At 37.2% G+C, this 17,824-nt stretch overlaps 1 protein-coding gene across 3 annotated transcripts in view; it reads right to left on the bottom strand.

The window, feature by feature from the left end:
- The window catches only part of LAMA2 (laminin subunit alpha 2), a 707,472-nt gene that overhangs the window by 391,026 nt on the left and 298,622 nt on the right, over positions 1 to 17,824 (bottom strand). For all 3 annotated transcript variants that reach the window (XM_086317880.1, XM_086317878.1, XM_086317879.1), the window contains exon 10: positions 14,588 to 14,748. In XM_086317880.1, coding sequence (XP_086174006.1) covers positions 14,588 to 14,748 — 161 coding nt within the window. The remainder of the gene's footprint in view (positions 1 to 14,587; positions 14,749 to 17,824) is intronic.

Raw genomic sequence — 17,824 nt, 5'->3', positions numbered from 1 at the left:
ACTACTGGAAAAAACCATAGCTTTGACTAGAAGGACTTTTGTCAGCAAAGTAATGTCTCTGCTTTTAATATTGCTGTCTAGGCTCATCATAGCTTTTCTTCCAAGGAGCAAGCATCTTTTAATTTCATGGCTGCAGTCACCATCTGCAGTGATTTTGGAGCCCAAGAAAATAAAATCTTTCACTGTTGCCATTGTTTCCCCATCTGTTTCCCATGAAGTGATGGGACCAAATGCCATGATCTTAATTTTCTGAATATTGAGTTTTAAGCCGGCTTTTTCACTCTCCTTTTTCACTTTCATCAAGAGGCTCTTTAGTTCCTCTTCACTTTCTGCCATAAGGGTGGTGTCATCTGCATATCTGAGGTTATTGATATTTCTCCCAGAAATCTTGATTTCAGCTTGTGCTTCATCCAGTCTGGCATTTCGCATGATGTACTATGCATATAAGTTAAATAAACAGGGTGACAATGTACAGCCTTGCCATACTCCTTTCCCAATTTGGAATCAGTCCATGGTTCCATGTCTGGTTCTAACTGTTGCTTCTTGACCTGCACACAGATTTCTCAGGAGGCAGATCAGGTGGTCTGGTATTCCCATCTCTTTAAGAATTTTTCAGTTTGTTGTTATCCACACAGTCAAGGCTTTGGCGTAGTCAATAAGCAGAAGTAAATGCTTTTCTGGAAATCTCTTGCTTTTCCTATGATCCAGTGGATGTTGGCAATTTGATCCATTGGTGGACATAATAATTCTTATATGTGCATTCTTATGGACTGGTTAAAGAGCCTCTTGATGCCGCTAAGAAAATAATGAATCAGGGAGAACTTCTTTTTAGCTCCTCACTAGCACTCTGCTTTCTGATATGTATAGACTTAATTATTACATCAGATTCTACTTCCTTTTTAGCTTTCTAATCTCCCTTAAGAGAGTGCATATCTAAGTAATTTCTTATTTAAGGACTCCAGAATTTTCTTTAAAAAGATACTAGTTTTAAAACAGAGCTTACTAGAGGACATTACAGTTTGATATTTAATATATTTTAGAGTGGCACAATTCAGACATAGAAGCATGGTGCTCCAGGACTTTTATTATACCTCACAGAGACAGAGGTTCTCCACTTCTTAGTAGTTTTCTAATACACATGATCTTGGAAGCTTGGGTCTCAATTCTTTTTATGTGTTCCCAGGTACACAATTGCTTTTTCAAAATTTCTCTAGGAGTAATTAACAACTATCATCCATGAAGGAATCCCTGATTGTATTCCTAATTCATTTTCAACTTGAGAATGAACTATCTGCTTTATGGGTAGGTTCTTTGAGCATTTTAATTTCCTTTGCTATCAATATTAAATTATTAATAAATGATCTGTATTATATCACTTCTCACTGTTCCTTTATTCTCTGTTATTATTCACTCATTCATCAAATCATAGCTGACATACTACATACAAGGCATTATATGAAATGCCAAAGAGAATATAAAAAATGTCCTCAAGAGAATTGCAGCAAAGGAAGTAAGAACATGGACCAGTAAATATAATATAAAGCACAAGGGAATTACTGTCTTAAGAGGGGTATTGAGTACATGCTCTGGATCTGACACTAGATTTATGACCAAAGTTTTCCAGCCTACTGAAGGAAAAATAAGACAGAAAAGCCACAAGGTTGAAAGAAAAAAATGTAATATATCCCAAGGTTTGCATCATCAGATTAAAATGGGCCGCTGCAGCACTGTTCTCTTTAATTAGAATATTTACAGATGTAAGAATGCCTATGTAGTTTTTTTTTAAGTCAATCAATCAATCCAAACAATAAAACCATCATTTATGTCCTTTTTTTGCCACTTATATTATTGAGATATTCAAGGACAAATACCTTATCTTCTTATGTGTCACCATCCAACTCAGTCTCTAAAGCATGGATGTGAAAATAACTGATCCTAAATACTTGATAATGATGGTAAGAGTCTATGACTTTTAGCCCAAATACTAATTTAGTCATTATGAGATTTCTCTCTTTTAGCTCTCTATACTGATCAACTTTAAAAAGCGTTATTAGCATATAATTTAATAAAAATGTTAAAAGTCTTTTTAATTGTTTATCTAAACAAAATGGGGTCCAATCTAGTCTCTTGGCATTTTAAATGTGTAGCTCTCATCAATCCAGTAATTTTAATATTTTATTTATTTAGAGTTCAATAGTATTCTAATTTCCAAATTTAATGGTGATTTTTTTACACATAGGCCTATGAACTAGGTAATTTCCAAAATGCTCCACATTTAATTTTCAGAGTGCTCCAGACTTTCACTCTAGAGACTAACATTTCCTCATATCATCTTATTTTTCTAAAAGCAAATATTCTAGCTTTTTCATTTCTAAAGCATTATTCCAGTTGGTTATATTAACAAAAATTAAACAGGAACTAATAATAGTCAATTATTTTTTCACTGTCAAAAATTAATCCACATAGCATGTATTTTTATTCTCTCACATATTTTGATAATAAAAAGTGTCACTTCAGACCCATGGTTCTCAACCTAGTTTTCATTATCTTGTCCCTAAGGAACCTCTTAGTCATTTTGTTCTACTCATCACCACAATGAAATTTTAATTCTACATATAATGTATGTATTAATGCACTGCATGAATATGTTTGCCTTATACATAAAATGGATATATTTTTGCCCCTCAAGAACAAATTTTCATCTCCTTAGGGAGAAATATGTGTTTTACATACATATTTCTGTTGAACATATTTAGCTGAGTATCTAATTAGGTATTTTGTGACCTACCCTACAAAAAGTATGTAATAACTGTCCCTTTTTATTTAGTACTCTTTTTTCCTAAAAATAAAGTCGAATTAGAAAAATATGACTAGATCCTTTTTTCTTGAAGTTAGAGACTGTTGGGTTGACATCAGTTTTGTTTTTGCTATAGTTTCCTCAGCACAGTTTCTCTCTAGAGAAAGAGAGTCATAATAGTTTCCCTGTATTCTTTCTCATGAAGTTACCTTCTTACAAATTAGGGACAACTTCAACAGTATATGTTTATCTGTGATTGCTAGCCAACTGGGAATTCTACTGATGAAGCTACCAGGAATATCTCCATTGACATTTAAGTTATTTTTTTGGTGATAATTTCTTCAGAAAAATTTGCAGCCATGACTGTTGGTTGGGGTGTTCGTAGTCAATTAAAGCTTTCCCTCTGTTATGGCCTTCATTCTAATGCATCCTAGTATTAAAAGAAGTTAACAAAAGAATGATAATTAGATAATTAGCACTATTTGTTGAGTGTTTACTCTTTAAATACACTGTTCTAAGGCTAAGTAATACTTGATGGGTTAGAAAAAGAGATGAAAATCAATGAAAATTAGTTCTCAATTTTTTACAATCTTAACTTTTAATATAAAAAAATAATTAACATAATAGTTTTGAACTGTAACTGTCACAGAAGACAAATTATGGCATAGACTTTTTATGCTAAAAATTTTACATTTGTAATTTAGATTTGGGATCAAATATATAAATTGAATGCCTTTTGTAAAAATGCCCTGGGTTTGAACTTAACAAGAAAGTAAGATAAACATTCCTGTACATAAATGGAAAAGAGGTGGGAAATCCAGGCCAATAAAAATACTAGCATACACTTTAAAAATCCCATTGGGGAAAAGAATGGAAACTTATCTCGACTTATAAAAATATATAAACAAGAGATAAACCAGCAGGCATTTATGATTATACTTTATATTTTATACAGGGTTTCAATGTTACAATTACAACTATAGAGAATTAGGCAAGAAAGATGCAATATCATTTTATGGATTAAGAAATATGAATCAGTTTAAGCAACTGTCAAAGCTTCACACTTCTTTTTAGTTTTCTCCTTTCCTTCTTTTTGTGTACGAGCCACTGTGTTATCTTATTTTTTAATGATGAAGAAAATACACAGAATTGATGTCATCACAGAGGTGTAATAGATGTTAAATGGATTGCAAATTGTGAAAAGATAATCAAGAAAAACGATGACAAGTGACTATGGTAGAAGAATAGTTTTCACTGGGGGATAATGGATAGTTTAATGAGAAATGGAACTGAGCCTTGAAAACTGCCTAGGTAAGCAAGGGGAAAAGGTCAGAGTGAGGTTTTCCAAGCAATCTGAATAGAATCTGTAAAATTCCAGAGTTAAAAAGAGCATGGTGACTCAAGAAATTTAAGCGAGGCTAGAAGACAGAGGCTGAAACTCAAGAATATTCTGGAGAGGTAAATCATGGTCAGATCACATCATTTTGTGTGCCAGTAAGAAGGTAATGAAAAGTGAAGTCAAAAAAAAAGCAAAACAAGATAAAAATATAGACTTTGATTTCCAGTCTTTTACTTCACTATTTGTCTATTATGACTTCGATAAAAATAAAAGCACGTTTCTATCTAGATCAAGGTCCATTTATATTATTTATCAGAGCCTGCAATTCAATTCACTTTGAATAGAGAATATGATACTAAACTTCAAAAGAGCCAAATATTAGCATGTAGTACTTAAAACAAATGCCAAGAGTCAGAAGAGCATTTAAATTTAATTGCCTTGTCATATATCTGAAATTAGCTTGTCTCTTGTAATTTACCAGAAGAGACATTTTAAACATTTTAATAATACATAAAATTAGTAAATATTTTTGTGTCTTGAGTTGCATTGCTTTCATATTTTGAAATATAATTAGGATGGTGTTCAGTAATATCATTATCTAAACAAGGATATAACAGAAAATCTTATGTGTAGACATTACAGTAGTTGATATTATATTAAGCTAAAAATTGCTTTTATATCTTTTTAAATTAGGAAATCCTTTTTTTCCCCTCAATTAGAGAAACTTTAAATCTAGAATTACTTCAAAGCATTAGAAAAGTACATATGATAACTATCCATTACCCACAACCTAGAAGTTAAAAATATGAATATTTTCCCCTGTGTGTTTCAGCTATGTTCAGGCGCTCAGTTGTGTCCAACTCTTTGTGACCACATGGACTACAGCCTCCCAGGCTCATCTGTCCATGAGATTTTCCAGGCCAGTCCGTATGTACCCCTAAAAGCTAATGATTATTATTGGTAGTTAAAGAGAGCAAGTTTTTTTTTTTTTTTTTTATCCCAAGCATAAGATCAGCTATTACTTATTCTAGGAACTCTAGAATAGTTTAAAACTAGAAAATCAGACAATTAAAAAAAAAAGTATAGATGAATGTCCCATCCACCCCTCCCAAAACTGATAAGTTAAATATCTGAAATGGGATCAAAGTGGTGGAACAGGACATGGAGCTCATCACAAACTCATCAAAAATATATCTACATGCAGAACAATTCTCACAAGAAAACTAATGGGAAACCAGGAGAAGATCTCTTATACAACCAAAACTGTAAGAAGGACCTCCACATATTCAGATAGAGTGGGGAAAAAAAGGCATCATGTCAGGACCTGCTCCCCTTGGAGAGATCTGGAAGAAAGAGAAGGGCCACACTTGTGGCTCTCACCTTGGAGAGAAAGCAGATTGATTCACTCTGTGCATCTCAGTCCTGGGGTCCTGCATGGAGGATACAAGCCCCCTTGCCTGCTGGAAAATCTGCTAAGACAGATAGGCTGTGGAAACCTTGACTCTACTGGTGAGGAGCATTGACTTGCTAACAGTTAGAGCAGAGAGAGGTTTGCAATGGTGGCTGCCACTTTGCTGCACTTCCCAGTCTGAACGAGTGAATGCTGCAGCTCCACTCAACAGCCTGGTGCAAGAATAAGGCAACAATTCAATCTAGACAGACCAGGGCACCTGGGCTGTGATCTGGGTAGAGCTGAGATGATCACTGTCAATGCATGCACCAGTTAGTGCCATAGGAACACACGGTGGCCAATTGCTAAATCTGGGCAGAGAGGCTCTGGGCAGGAATATTCAGTGACTGGTTTTCCAGCAAGAATACATGAGCTCTGCTCCCTCCACACCACAGCTTAGCACTAGATCTGGAGTAGACAGGTCCCAGAAGAAGTCTACCACAGAGGCAGCCCAGATCCTAGGCAGCAGCACAGCTAACTCATTTCCTGCAGTTACAATTCCCCAACCCCAGCCCCACAATCACCCCAATAGCAAAACCAGGTAAAGATACCACAAAAAGAAAGTTACAGGCAAATATCACTGATGAACATAGACACAAAAAATGCTCAATAAAAAAAATCATAAGAGAATACTATGAATAGTTGTGAAAGTGTTAAGTCACTCAGTCATGTCCGACTGCAGCTCCATGGACTATAGCCCACCAGGTTCCCCTGTCTATGGAATTCTCCAGGCAAGAATACTGGAGTGGGTTGTCACTTCCTTCTCCAGTTTGAACAGTTTTATGCTAACAAATTGTAGAAATGGAAAAGTTTTTGAAACATATAGCTTGTCAAAACTGAGTCAAGAAGAAACAGTTAACTTGAACAGAACATCACTAGAAGTAGAATAGAATCTGTAAAAACAAACAAACAAACAAAAAAACCTCTCTCCAAACAAGTGTTCAGAATTGGACAGCCTCATTGAGAAATCCTACCAAATTGTACAATAAAGAATTTATCCTTCTCAAACTGTTCCAAAAAGTTGAAGAGGAGTAAACACTTCCAAATTTATTCTATGAAGCCACCATCACCCTGACACCAAAACCAGACAAAGATACTACAAAAAAAGAAAATTGCAGACCACTTTCTCTGAGGAATGTGGATGCAAATATAGTCAACAAAACATCAAATAAAATCCAACAAGAGCCCAAGTTAAGTAATATACTTCTGAAAGAATAAGAGGCAGGCTAGGACATGAGAGACGAAGCAGATTTGGGGAGGGGAAGACACTAGGAGAGGAGGAGGATGCTTTGAGCCTTGTCTTGCTGAAATTAGTACACGTCGTATCAGTGTATTTAAATTTCTAAAATTTCTATTTGTGTATTCATAGTTTTTTTTATGTTTTACATCTTTACGTAAATGATAACGGCATTTGTTTTGTTCACTTCACCTGAAATTTATCAGTGTTTTTACATGTAAGATCTATTTCACTCACTTGTTTCTTGTATCAGATTATATGAATATATCACAATTTATTTTTCTTATCTATGGATATTTAGATTTTTCCTGATTTACATAATAACAAGCAGGAATGTGCTGAATATCTTTCATATGCTTCTTTATACATGTAGCATAAGATTCTTTAGGGTAAAAGTCTAGATACTGAGTTGCTGGCTGACAGGTTTTAAATACCTTTAATGATAATACTAGATAATGCCATATTGGCCTAAGTTTTGATACTACTTCACCCGAATTTTTTAAAATATTTATTTATTTATTTAGGTGTATTGGGTCTAAAACTAATAGAGTTTTGCCATGAAAATGCACTGGTCATAACAAACATCCTCTTCCAACAACACAAGAGAAGACTCTATACACGGACATCACCAGATGGTCAACACCAAAATCAGATTGATTATATTCTTTGCAGCCAAAGATGGAGAAGCTCTATACAGTCAGCAAAAACAAGACCAGGAGCTGACTGTGGCTCAGACCATGAACTCCTTATTGCCAAATTCAGACTTAAATTGAAGAAAGTAGAGAAAACAACAAGACCATTCAGGTATGACCTAAATCAAATCCCTTATGATTATACGGTGGAAGTGAAAAATAGATTTAAGGGCCTAGATCTAATAGATAGAGTACCTGATGAACTATGGAATGAGGTTCGTGACATTGTACAGGAGACAGGGATCAAGACCATCCCCATGGAAAAGAAATGCAAAAAAGCAAAATGGCTGTCTGGAGAGGCCTTACAAATAGCTGTGAAAGGAAGAGAAGCGAAAAGCAAGGAGAAAGGGAAGATATAAACATCTGAATGCAGAATTCCAAAGAATAGCAAGAAGAGATAAGAAAGCCTTCTTCAGTGATTAATGCAAAGAAATAGAGGAAAACAACAGAATGGAAAAGACTAGGGATCTCTTCAAGAAAATCAGAGATACCAAAGGAACATTTCATGCAAAGATGGGCTCCATAAAGGACAGAAATGGTATGGACCTAACAGAAGCAGAAGATATTAAGAAGAGATGGCAAGAATACACAGAAGAACTGTACAAAAAACATCTTCATGACCCAGATAATCACAATGGTGTGATCACTGACTTAGAGCCAGACATCCTGGAATGTGAAGTCAAGTGGGCCTTAGAAAGCATCACTACGAACAAAGCTAGTGGAGGTGATAGAATTCCAGTTGAGCTATTCCAAATCCTGAAAGATGATGCTGTGAAAGTGCTGCACTCAATATGCCAGCAAATTTGGAAAACTCAGCAGTGGTCACAGGACTAGAAAAGGTCAGTTTTCATTCCAATCCCAAAGAAAGGCAATGCCAAAGAATGCTCAAACTACCTCACAATTGCATTCATCTCACACGCTAGTAAAGTAATGCTCAAAATTCTCCAAGCCAGGCTTCAGCAATATGTGAACCATGAACTTCCTGATGTTCAAGCTGGTTTTAGAAAGGGCAGAGGAACCAGAGATCAAATTGCCAACATCTGCTGGATCATGGAAAAAGCAAGAGAGTTCCAGAAAAACATCTATTTCTGCTTTATTGACTATGCCAAAGCCTTTGACTGTGTGGATCACAATAAACTGTGGAAAATTCTGAAAGAGATGGGAATACCAGACCACCTGATCTCTTGAGAAACCTGTATGCAGGTCAGGAAGCAACAGTTAGAACTGGACATGGAACAACAGACTGGTTCCAAATAGGAAAAGGAGTACGTCAAGGCTGTATACTGTCACCCTGCTTATTTAACTTATATGCAGAGTACATCATGAGAAATGCTGGGCTGGAAGAAACACAAGCTGGAATCAAGATTGCCGGGAGAAATATCAATAACCTCAAATATGCAGATGACACCACCCTTATGGCAGAAAGTGAAGAGGAACTCAAAAGCCTCTTGATGAAAGTGAAAAAGTTGGCTTAAAGCTCAACATTCAGAAAACGAAGATCATGGCATCCGGCCCCATCACTTCATGGGAAATAGATGGAGAAACAGTGGAAACAGTATCAGACTTTATTTTTTTGGGCTCCAAAATCACTGCAGATAGTACTGCAGCCATGAAATTAAAAGATGCTTACTCCTTGGAAGGAAAGTTATGACCAACCTAGATAGCATATTCAAAAGCAGAGACATTACTTTGCCAACAAAGGTTCCTCTAGTCAAGGCTATGGTTTTTCCTGTGGTCATGTATGGATGTGAGAGTTGGACTGTGAAGAAGGCTGAGCGCCGGAGAATTGATGCTTTTGAACTGTGGTGTTGGAGAAGACTCTTGAGAGTCCCTTGGACTGCAAGGAGATCCAACCAGTCCATTCTGAAGGAGATCAGCCCTGGGATTTCTTTGGAAGGAATGATGCTAAAGTTGAAACTCCAGTACTTTTGCCACCTCATGTGAAGAGTTGACTCATTGGAAAAGACTCTGATGCTGGGAGGGATTGGGGGCAAGAGGAGAAGGGGACGACAGAGGATGAGATGGCTGGATGGCATCACTGACTTGATGGATGTGAGTCTGAGTGAACTCTGGGAGTTGGTGATGGACAGGGAGGCCTTGTGTGCTGCGATTCATGGGGTCTCAAAGAGTCGGACACGACTGAGCGCCTGATCTGATCTAGGTCTAAGCTGTGCCATGTGGGACCTTCGTCATCTTCACTGCAGCATGTGGGACCTAGTTCCTTGCTGTGCTATGCTTAGTTGGTCAGTGGTGTCAGACTCCTAGTGACCCCATGGACTCCTGGCCACAAGGCTCCTCTGCCCATATGGATTGTCCATGCAAGAATACCGGAGTGGGTTGCCATGCCCTCCTCACAGAATAAATCTGGGCCCCCTGAATTGGGAGTGCGGAGTCTTAGACACTGGACCACCAGGGAAGTCTAATTCATTCTAATAAGAGCAATGGTGAACACTTTTATTTCCCCCAGATTTTTACCAGCACTTAAAATTAGCAGCTATCTCCCCATTTTAAATATTACTTTATGATCTTCAATAATCTTTTTAAAATACCTCTACTTGAGAACATTTATTCCTAAATACCACATCGTTTTGTTGCCATTCTAAATATTATTACATTTCCTATTTGGCTATTGCTGGTGTACAGAAATGCTACTGGTTTCCATAAGCTGATTTTTACAGTCTTCAACCCACTGAAACTCTTCTGGGTTCAATATTCGTTGACTAAAGTACATATGCCACTGAGGAGCTTTTTCAGTAAAGTTGAGCTGCTGGTGGTGAACATTCACAATAAACTGATATTTGTCTCTGGTTTTAATATTTTTCCTTGACTGGTGGGCAGGGATTCTACTATAAACCCTGGTGGTGGACTTTTTTTTATCTTCTTCAAACTGAGCATATATAATCTTCTTTAATTCTTTATAATAATTTACTCCATTATTTCTTGAATACTGTTTCTCCCCAGTTTCATCTAATATCTTCTTTGGCCACTTCTGCTAAACTTATGTTGAATATTATTATTCTACCAACCATGCCACTTGGCATCTCATGTTTTTATTTACCCTCCCTATGACAATGTATAAGTATTTTACTCCATTTTGTATTTTTGATCCTCTATCCAACAGTTTCTAAACTCTTTTTCAACCCATTCACTGAATTTTAAATTTCAGTGACTATATCTGATTTTTTTGTTCATTTCTAGAAATAAATTACATTAACTTTTCTCCAAACCTGCTTGTTCTTCTAATATAGTACTCTATTTTTTCATTTTTTCCCCCTATTTTTCTTTCTTTGTGCTTTTATCTTCTCATATTTTTATGACTATTCATTTTTTACATATTTTATTTCTGTGATTTACATTATTAAAATTTTTAAATATTTTTGTGTGTACAATTTTCTCAGGTTATCTGATTCTTTCTTGTTTTTAGTTTATGAATATTCTGACTTTTCTGACTTCCAATTTCCTCTTGCAGTTATTTTCCTATTGCGCAGCATACTACTTTATGGTGAGTTCACTGTCAGTTAAGGCTATACTTTCTCCCTGTGGAAATACCATTTGCTTGACATGTTGAATTCTAGCACATAAAGGGAGATTAAAACTGACCCCCTTCCCATGTGGCACACAGATTTGGGGTTTTGACAGTGCACTAATTTTTACCTACCTAGAGCCCCAAAAGAAAGAGAATGTTTTCTGGTTGACATGCCTAGCCTCTGGGTGTAATTTTCTAGTGCCTGCTTGTTGACTGCTAGGGAGCATTTCTAGAGTCCAAGTTTAAATGAATTCAGTTCCTGTTTCCCTCAGTGGCTCCAAATCTTAGTGTCAAGGTTTAGAGAAACCATTAAAACTCTGAACTTGAACCCCTATCTCAGCATTAAGACCAGCCTCCTATCTCCAATGCCATGACCTTAGTTGCATAGTTTTGTTTGAGTTTATGGGCTTCTTTGCTGGCTCAGATGGTAAAGAATCTGCCTGAAATGCAAGAGACCTGGGTGCAATGGCTGGATAAGGAAGATCCCCTGGATAAGGAAATGGCTACCCACTTCAGTGTTCTTGCCTGGAGAACTCCCCATGGACAGAGGAGCCTAGCTGCTATAGTCACAAAGAGTCAAACACCGCTGAGTGACTAGCGCTTTCTCTTCACTCCACGTGCTTAAGTGAAGGAAATGGCAATCCGCTCCAGTATTTGCCATGGGAAATCCCACTGACAGAGGAGGCTGATGGTCTACAGTCCATGGGGTCACAAAGAATCAGTCACAACTTAGCGACTAAACAGCACCATGCTTAACTCAGATTTCCTTCTTTGGTCTGATATCTAGGAAATTCCCTTTCCTGAATCTACATGACTGCAAATTTCTTTGCTCCATTTTATCCAGAATACCTGTATGCAAAATGGAAGATATGGGAATAAGGTGTCCACTTTTCTCAGTACTGCATTTAAATAGAAAGTTAGTCATTCACAATTTACACTAGAAATAAATTTAGGCCCAAGACTTTACAACAAGGTGATTTCTTAAAATGTTCACAAACTTATTGTATTTTTTTAATGAAAATTTTGGAAAACTAATATATATTACAGAAAAAAAGAATAAATGTGCAAATGTTCACTGGTTAATACACATTTTGGAGATGAATGCTTTTATAGATAGCATCTTATTTGAATTTAAGTCTCTACTTAGCTTCTAAATAACATTTCATGTGTTAAACAGCATTCTGGTCCATGTTGTTTTGAGTAATCAGCTGACAATCGTATGTCAAATGATGTTTTTGTGAAACATGCATAAAATTCAACACTTCTAAAATTATTTAGATATCTAATGAAATTTGCTCTCTGTACACTTTTATCCTATAAAGCATTCTAGTTTAGAAGAGCTTATAGTCATCTATTTAAAATATCACATAGTTGAAGGGAACTCTTTTAATAATGCTACTACTTAATTTTTCATTCTCTTTTATGATTTCTTAATGACTGTTTATTGTTGTATTCTAATTGTCTATGTAGAGCTTCAAGTGTCTTTGTAAGAGACATTTTTCTTATTAGGATTGGAATCATTCTCTGAGGCAGGCAGAGACCAGCCAGTGGCTTGAGCAATTCTCCCTTGGAGCTCTGCTAATGACGACAACTCTCCTGTTCTAGCCTTTCTGATATATTTATCAAAGAAGATGAATGGGGCCTGCCTCCTTCATTCATTTGTTACTCTTTCTTTGCAAATACCAGGCATCTTCCCTCTATGAATAGTATGTGTATGACAACATTCCTTTTTTTTCCAGTTTTATTTCCTATACTCCAAAGACTCAGAAGGTTTCTCTTTCACTTTAAGTTCAGCTGTGCCTGTCCTTTATTTGAGCAAGTGATAAAGCTAAGAGATTTCCATGGAGTTTTGGGAAAGGAATAAAGCACATACAGGAAATATATTTTGTAAATATTAGAGATGCTTCTAGGATTACTCCAAAAGATATACACCACAAGAGAGGTGGTGTCCATTAGCAAGTTATCACTCACAGACCACTCTGGTATTGATCTACAAGTAAGTCTTCATCTCAGATATTATTTGACTAAAAGGTACTAGATGTAGTTAATTTACTATTTTTCAACACATGGCAACTCTTTACCATGGACTGCAGACTTTCTTCATGTTTATGTAGACAGGAGTTTTATTGTTTCAGTGTTCCAAGATAGGTATCTAAATAGCCCTGGATATAACACATATTTAATTCTATAACTATTACAATATTTAGCTTCTTGTCCCAACAAATGTATTCTCAACATGGATACTAATGTTTACTTATTTTATGGTTTAATGTTTGTATACATATGCACACTTAACAACTATAAGTATATAATTTATAGTTGTCTAGATAAGACTGCTTCACTAAAAGCTCAGATGGTAAAGTATCCGCCTGCAATGCAAGAGACCTGGGTTCAATCCCTGGGTTGGGGAGATTCCCGTGGAGCCTGGAGGAAGGCATGGCAACCCACTCCAGTATTCTTGTCTGGAGAATCCCCATGGACAAAGGAGCCTGGAGGGCTACAGTCCATGGGGTTACAAAGAGTCAGACACAAGTGAAAAAGCAGCAGTGGCAGATAAGACTAATGAATTAATAAAGGAAATATTCTTAATAAAGTTTCATCTATGCTTTTTCTTTAAAAAAGTAACATTTATTTTTATATTTGTGTGGGATTCTAACTTTTTCAATTCAGTGTTTATTCTCTCAGCTAATATAGCTAACATTGTCTGATCTGAATGTTTGGAACTGATTACTGTAAAGTAAACCAGTTTTATGGAGAAGGAAATGGTAACCCACTCCAGTATTCTTGCCTGGAGAATCCCGTGGAGAGGGAAGCCTGGTGGGCTGCTGTCCATGGAGTCACACAGAGTCAGGTACAACTGAAGCAATGCATGCATGCATGCAAACCAGTTTTATAATTTCAAATTTGTACTTGCTTCTATGTTTCCTCCTTCTGTAAGCTGCAGGTACAGTGTGTCCCTTGGTGATAGCATGATGTCCTATTATCTCAGTGTGTACAATAAATAAGGCTGCATTTCTGAAAGTACTCTTGGGAGGAATTACTGAGCATGTAATCAATTCCACTGGGGTTTCTCACATTTTTTTGTAATTAAATAGAAGATTTTGAACATGGTATTTTCAGACCTATCTGGGTTCAAACTTCAGAAGATTATTGAAAAATCTAGAATGAAACCTTTGAGAGAATTCTTTTCAGAATTAGATAAGATATGAAGCTAAAGTAGATTTGACTGTACAGTAGTTTTAAATAGTTGCTAGCTTTAGAGTTGTATATTTGAAAATTAACAAACTAGATAGGTAAGGGGACAAATGTGTTTCTGTTATAACACATTCTTAAGATGACTTCTGTATTTGTAAGTTTTTAGACAAAAGGCATGTGTCTTGCTGAACCAAACCTGATTCTAAAGACACTTACAGAAGTGCTACCATAGAATAGAGACTGGATATTTACCGAAGCTCCAATCGCTTGATGTGCACAAACATAAGAGAGAAACTAAGGAAAATAACCTTTGCTCTAAACAATGGGGCATTATTTGAGTAAACAAGGTACCTTGCAGTTACAGGGTCCAAAACAAGGGTCCTCATTTGTGCTCCCTGCACCACTGCAGTTACAAGGTTTGCAGTCTGGGTAGCCAATGTAACCTCTGGCACAGCGATCACAGCTCACCCCTCTGAAGCCAGGTTTACAATGACAGGATCCAGGTGCCAGACCTAATAAAAGACGAAACACATATCAGTATCTTCAAATTAACTCATAAACCTTCTGAGACTATCACAAGATGGAAAAGTGGTTTGGGGGTAAAAATATACTACTTTAAAATAAAAACCTAATAACAATCATCTAAGTAAAACAAAGAAAAAGACTAAGGGTATTCAAACTAAATGTCCATCAACAAATGAATGGATAAAGAAGATATGGCATATATATATACTATGGAATAATACTCAGCCATAACAAAGAATGAAATAATGCCATTTGCAGCAACATGGATGGATCTAGGGATTAACATACTAAGTAAAGTAATAACTCAGAAAGAGACAGGTACCATATAGTATCACCTACATGTAGCTTCTAAAATGTGACACAGATGAACTTAGCTACCAAGCAGAAACAGACTCACAGACACAGAGAAAGGATCTGTGATTGCCAAAGACGAGAGGATTGTGGGAAGGATGAATTAGCAGATGCAAACTATTTATATAGAGAATGGATAAACAACAGGTCCTATTGTACAGCACAGAGAGCTATATTCAATGGGATGTAGAAAAACTGAAGCCAAACTTTTAGGCTTAAATACTTCCATTATTAAAAAATGTAAACAAATTAAAACTTAATTCATGTAATTATAAAAAATGTAAAACAAAATGAATACCATAGGAAGCCAGGGATACTTGAAACATAACAAAAAGAAATGAAAAGGAAGCAAATAAAAAGGAAACTTAGCAAGGCTAATTAAGGATATCAAAGGAAAACAGATGATGAAAGAATTCCCACAAAATATTTCAGTACTGGTTAATTTTTACAGTATTCTCAATGTTTGAAACTCATATTTAACATATAAAAAAACAGACAGGAATGTAATTCAGTTTATGAAGCTCATGAATACATGACATCAAAATCTAATAGAGATAACCCAAAACAAACATGGCCGACTCTTTTGCAACCCCATGAACTATAGCTCCTCTATCCATGGAATTTCCCAGGAGTTAATGCAACTGATGACTTGAAGTTGAAGCAGATGCTCATTTACCATTCCAGAAATCCCAGGGCCCTCTACTAAATCAATTCTGCCTGGTTGATAGTACATCTCTTTAAAACACAGTTTACTGAACATTTTAAGCCCAGTGTTGAGATCTACTGCTCAGAAAAAAACAAAAAAGTTTCAAAATATTACTGAACATTTTGATGATGAACCTGGTCGTCCAAGAGCTCCGATGGAGATGTCCAGTGAGATTCACATTGTTTCCAAACCTGTTAACACATCTATTCTGCAGCCCATGGATCAAGAAGTAATTCTGATTTTCAAGTCCTATTATTAATATATATCTAAGGCTACAGCTGCCTTAGATAGTGATTCCATTGATGGATCTGGGCAAAGTCAATTAAAAACCTTCTAGAAAGGAGTCACCATTCAAAATGCAATTAAGAACATTACAGGTTAATGGTGTTAGGTAAAAGGAGTCCAGAATGCCAGTGGCTAAAAAGCAAGTGAAAAGCCCGCTAAATTAGAACAAAGGAAGTTCGGAGGACTGGAGTGAGGACCTCAGGTAAAACAAACAGCCCTCCTGGCTAGCCCAATTTACATAGGGCAGGCCCAGGGGGAGGAGAAAAAAACATAAAAAGAGGAGCCAAATTTCGGCTGGTGGGGCCTCTCTTCTCTTCGTGTCTTTTGGGTTGGCATGCCCTCACACCTCGAGGATGTATTTTCCTTTACTTTCTAAATAAAACTGAGCTGTAACATGGAGCTGTAACAGCGGTCCATCCGAGAGCTGTAATGCTGGTCTGTCGGTCGCTTCAAATTTTTGTTTCAACGAGACAGAACCGAGGAAATTACAAACTCCTCTGACATCTATGGTGCCGTTTCTTGGATTTAACTGGCTAAAACAACCTTGGCTTGCCACCCCCACCCCCAAACCTGCAAGGAGGCGACCAAGCACAGCAGGGGCCCAACTCGGGGAAAGCTCCTGTGGTGGAAGCTGAATGAGAAGACAACCCAGCGCAGGGGAAGTGACAAGAAGCCTGGCATGCTGGAAACCAGGACAGTGAAAAATAAACTCAGCAGAAAGCTCACACAGCTCAGTCTGATTCCAGAAGACTTCTGGTTAAGGAAGGAGGGCCTCGCTCCTATGGCTGAAAGGATATATGCCTAACAAAATCTTAATTCCTTTACAATCTCTTGTTTCCTTGAACCCCACAAGAACAGGCAAGCAGCAGTGGGTGCAACTGAGGGACTCTGGAGAGGCTACTCCCCAGTGTGTCCTGAAGGCTTCACTAACCTCTGCGCTTTAGTAGCTGTTACTCAAGCGGGTGGGGAGGTTCTTCTGTCCTTAATTTTATTTGTGCCAAGGATCAGGCTAATGAAAACTGTGAGCACCCATCAGGTATTTAGCAGGTTTTCCAGCAGGTTATGAAGGATTCCTTGGCATGTTTTTCCCACTGCCTTTTCCTCCCATCCTCAGCTCCTCTCTCCCAGGACTTGGCCCGGCCAAATCCCATGGTGCCTGGCTTCAGGACCTAATGAAGCTCAGGCTTTGATGTCTCATTGCAAAAAATTCAGTTAGAGACACAGGGATAGGTAAGAAGTGGATTTGTTAGGATTCAGAGAGAAGCACACTCCATAAAGGGTGTGGGCCATCACAGAGGAGAGTGCAGTGGCCATAGAATGTGGTGTGGCTAAAGCTGGGTGAATTCACATGCTAATGAATGGGAGGATCATTTCAACAATGAGGGAACCACTCACTCCTCTGTCTTTTGACAGTGTCTTGGAACTGTCCTGGCACCTCTGGGTGTGTCATTCAGCTTGCAGATTGGGGATCAGGGTTTAGTTGAATTTGACTTGTCATCTTGGACTCCTTTGATTTTAATCAGTTTATATATGCCCTTGGGCTATGTCATTTCCTTCAAAAGTTGTGCCCTGCTCCCTTCCCTCCTGTTTCATGCTCTTTTCCTGAGCCCCGTCTGGGCCCACAATTTTGCCTCTACAATCTTCTGGAGGGACAACCAGAAAATAGCTGGCCCTTGGGAGGGAAATATTGTATAATATCCAATCCCTCTAGATATTCAGGC

This window comes from Bos grunniens, chromosome 9 (genome assembly GCF_055505025.1).
Source record: "Bos grunniens cultivar Pamir isolate PY7600 chromosome 9, Bosgru_T2T1.0, whole genome shotgun sequence".
Lineage (NCBI taxonomy): Eukaryota > Metazoa > Chordata > Mammalia > Artiodactyla > Bovidae > Bos > Bos grunniens.
Note: the sequence above shows the minus strand (reverse complement) of the source record. Positions and strands in the feature narration are given on the sequence as shown.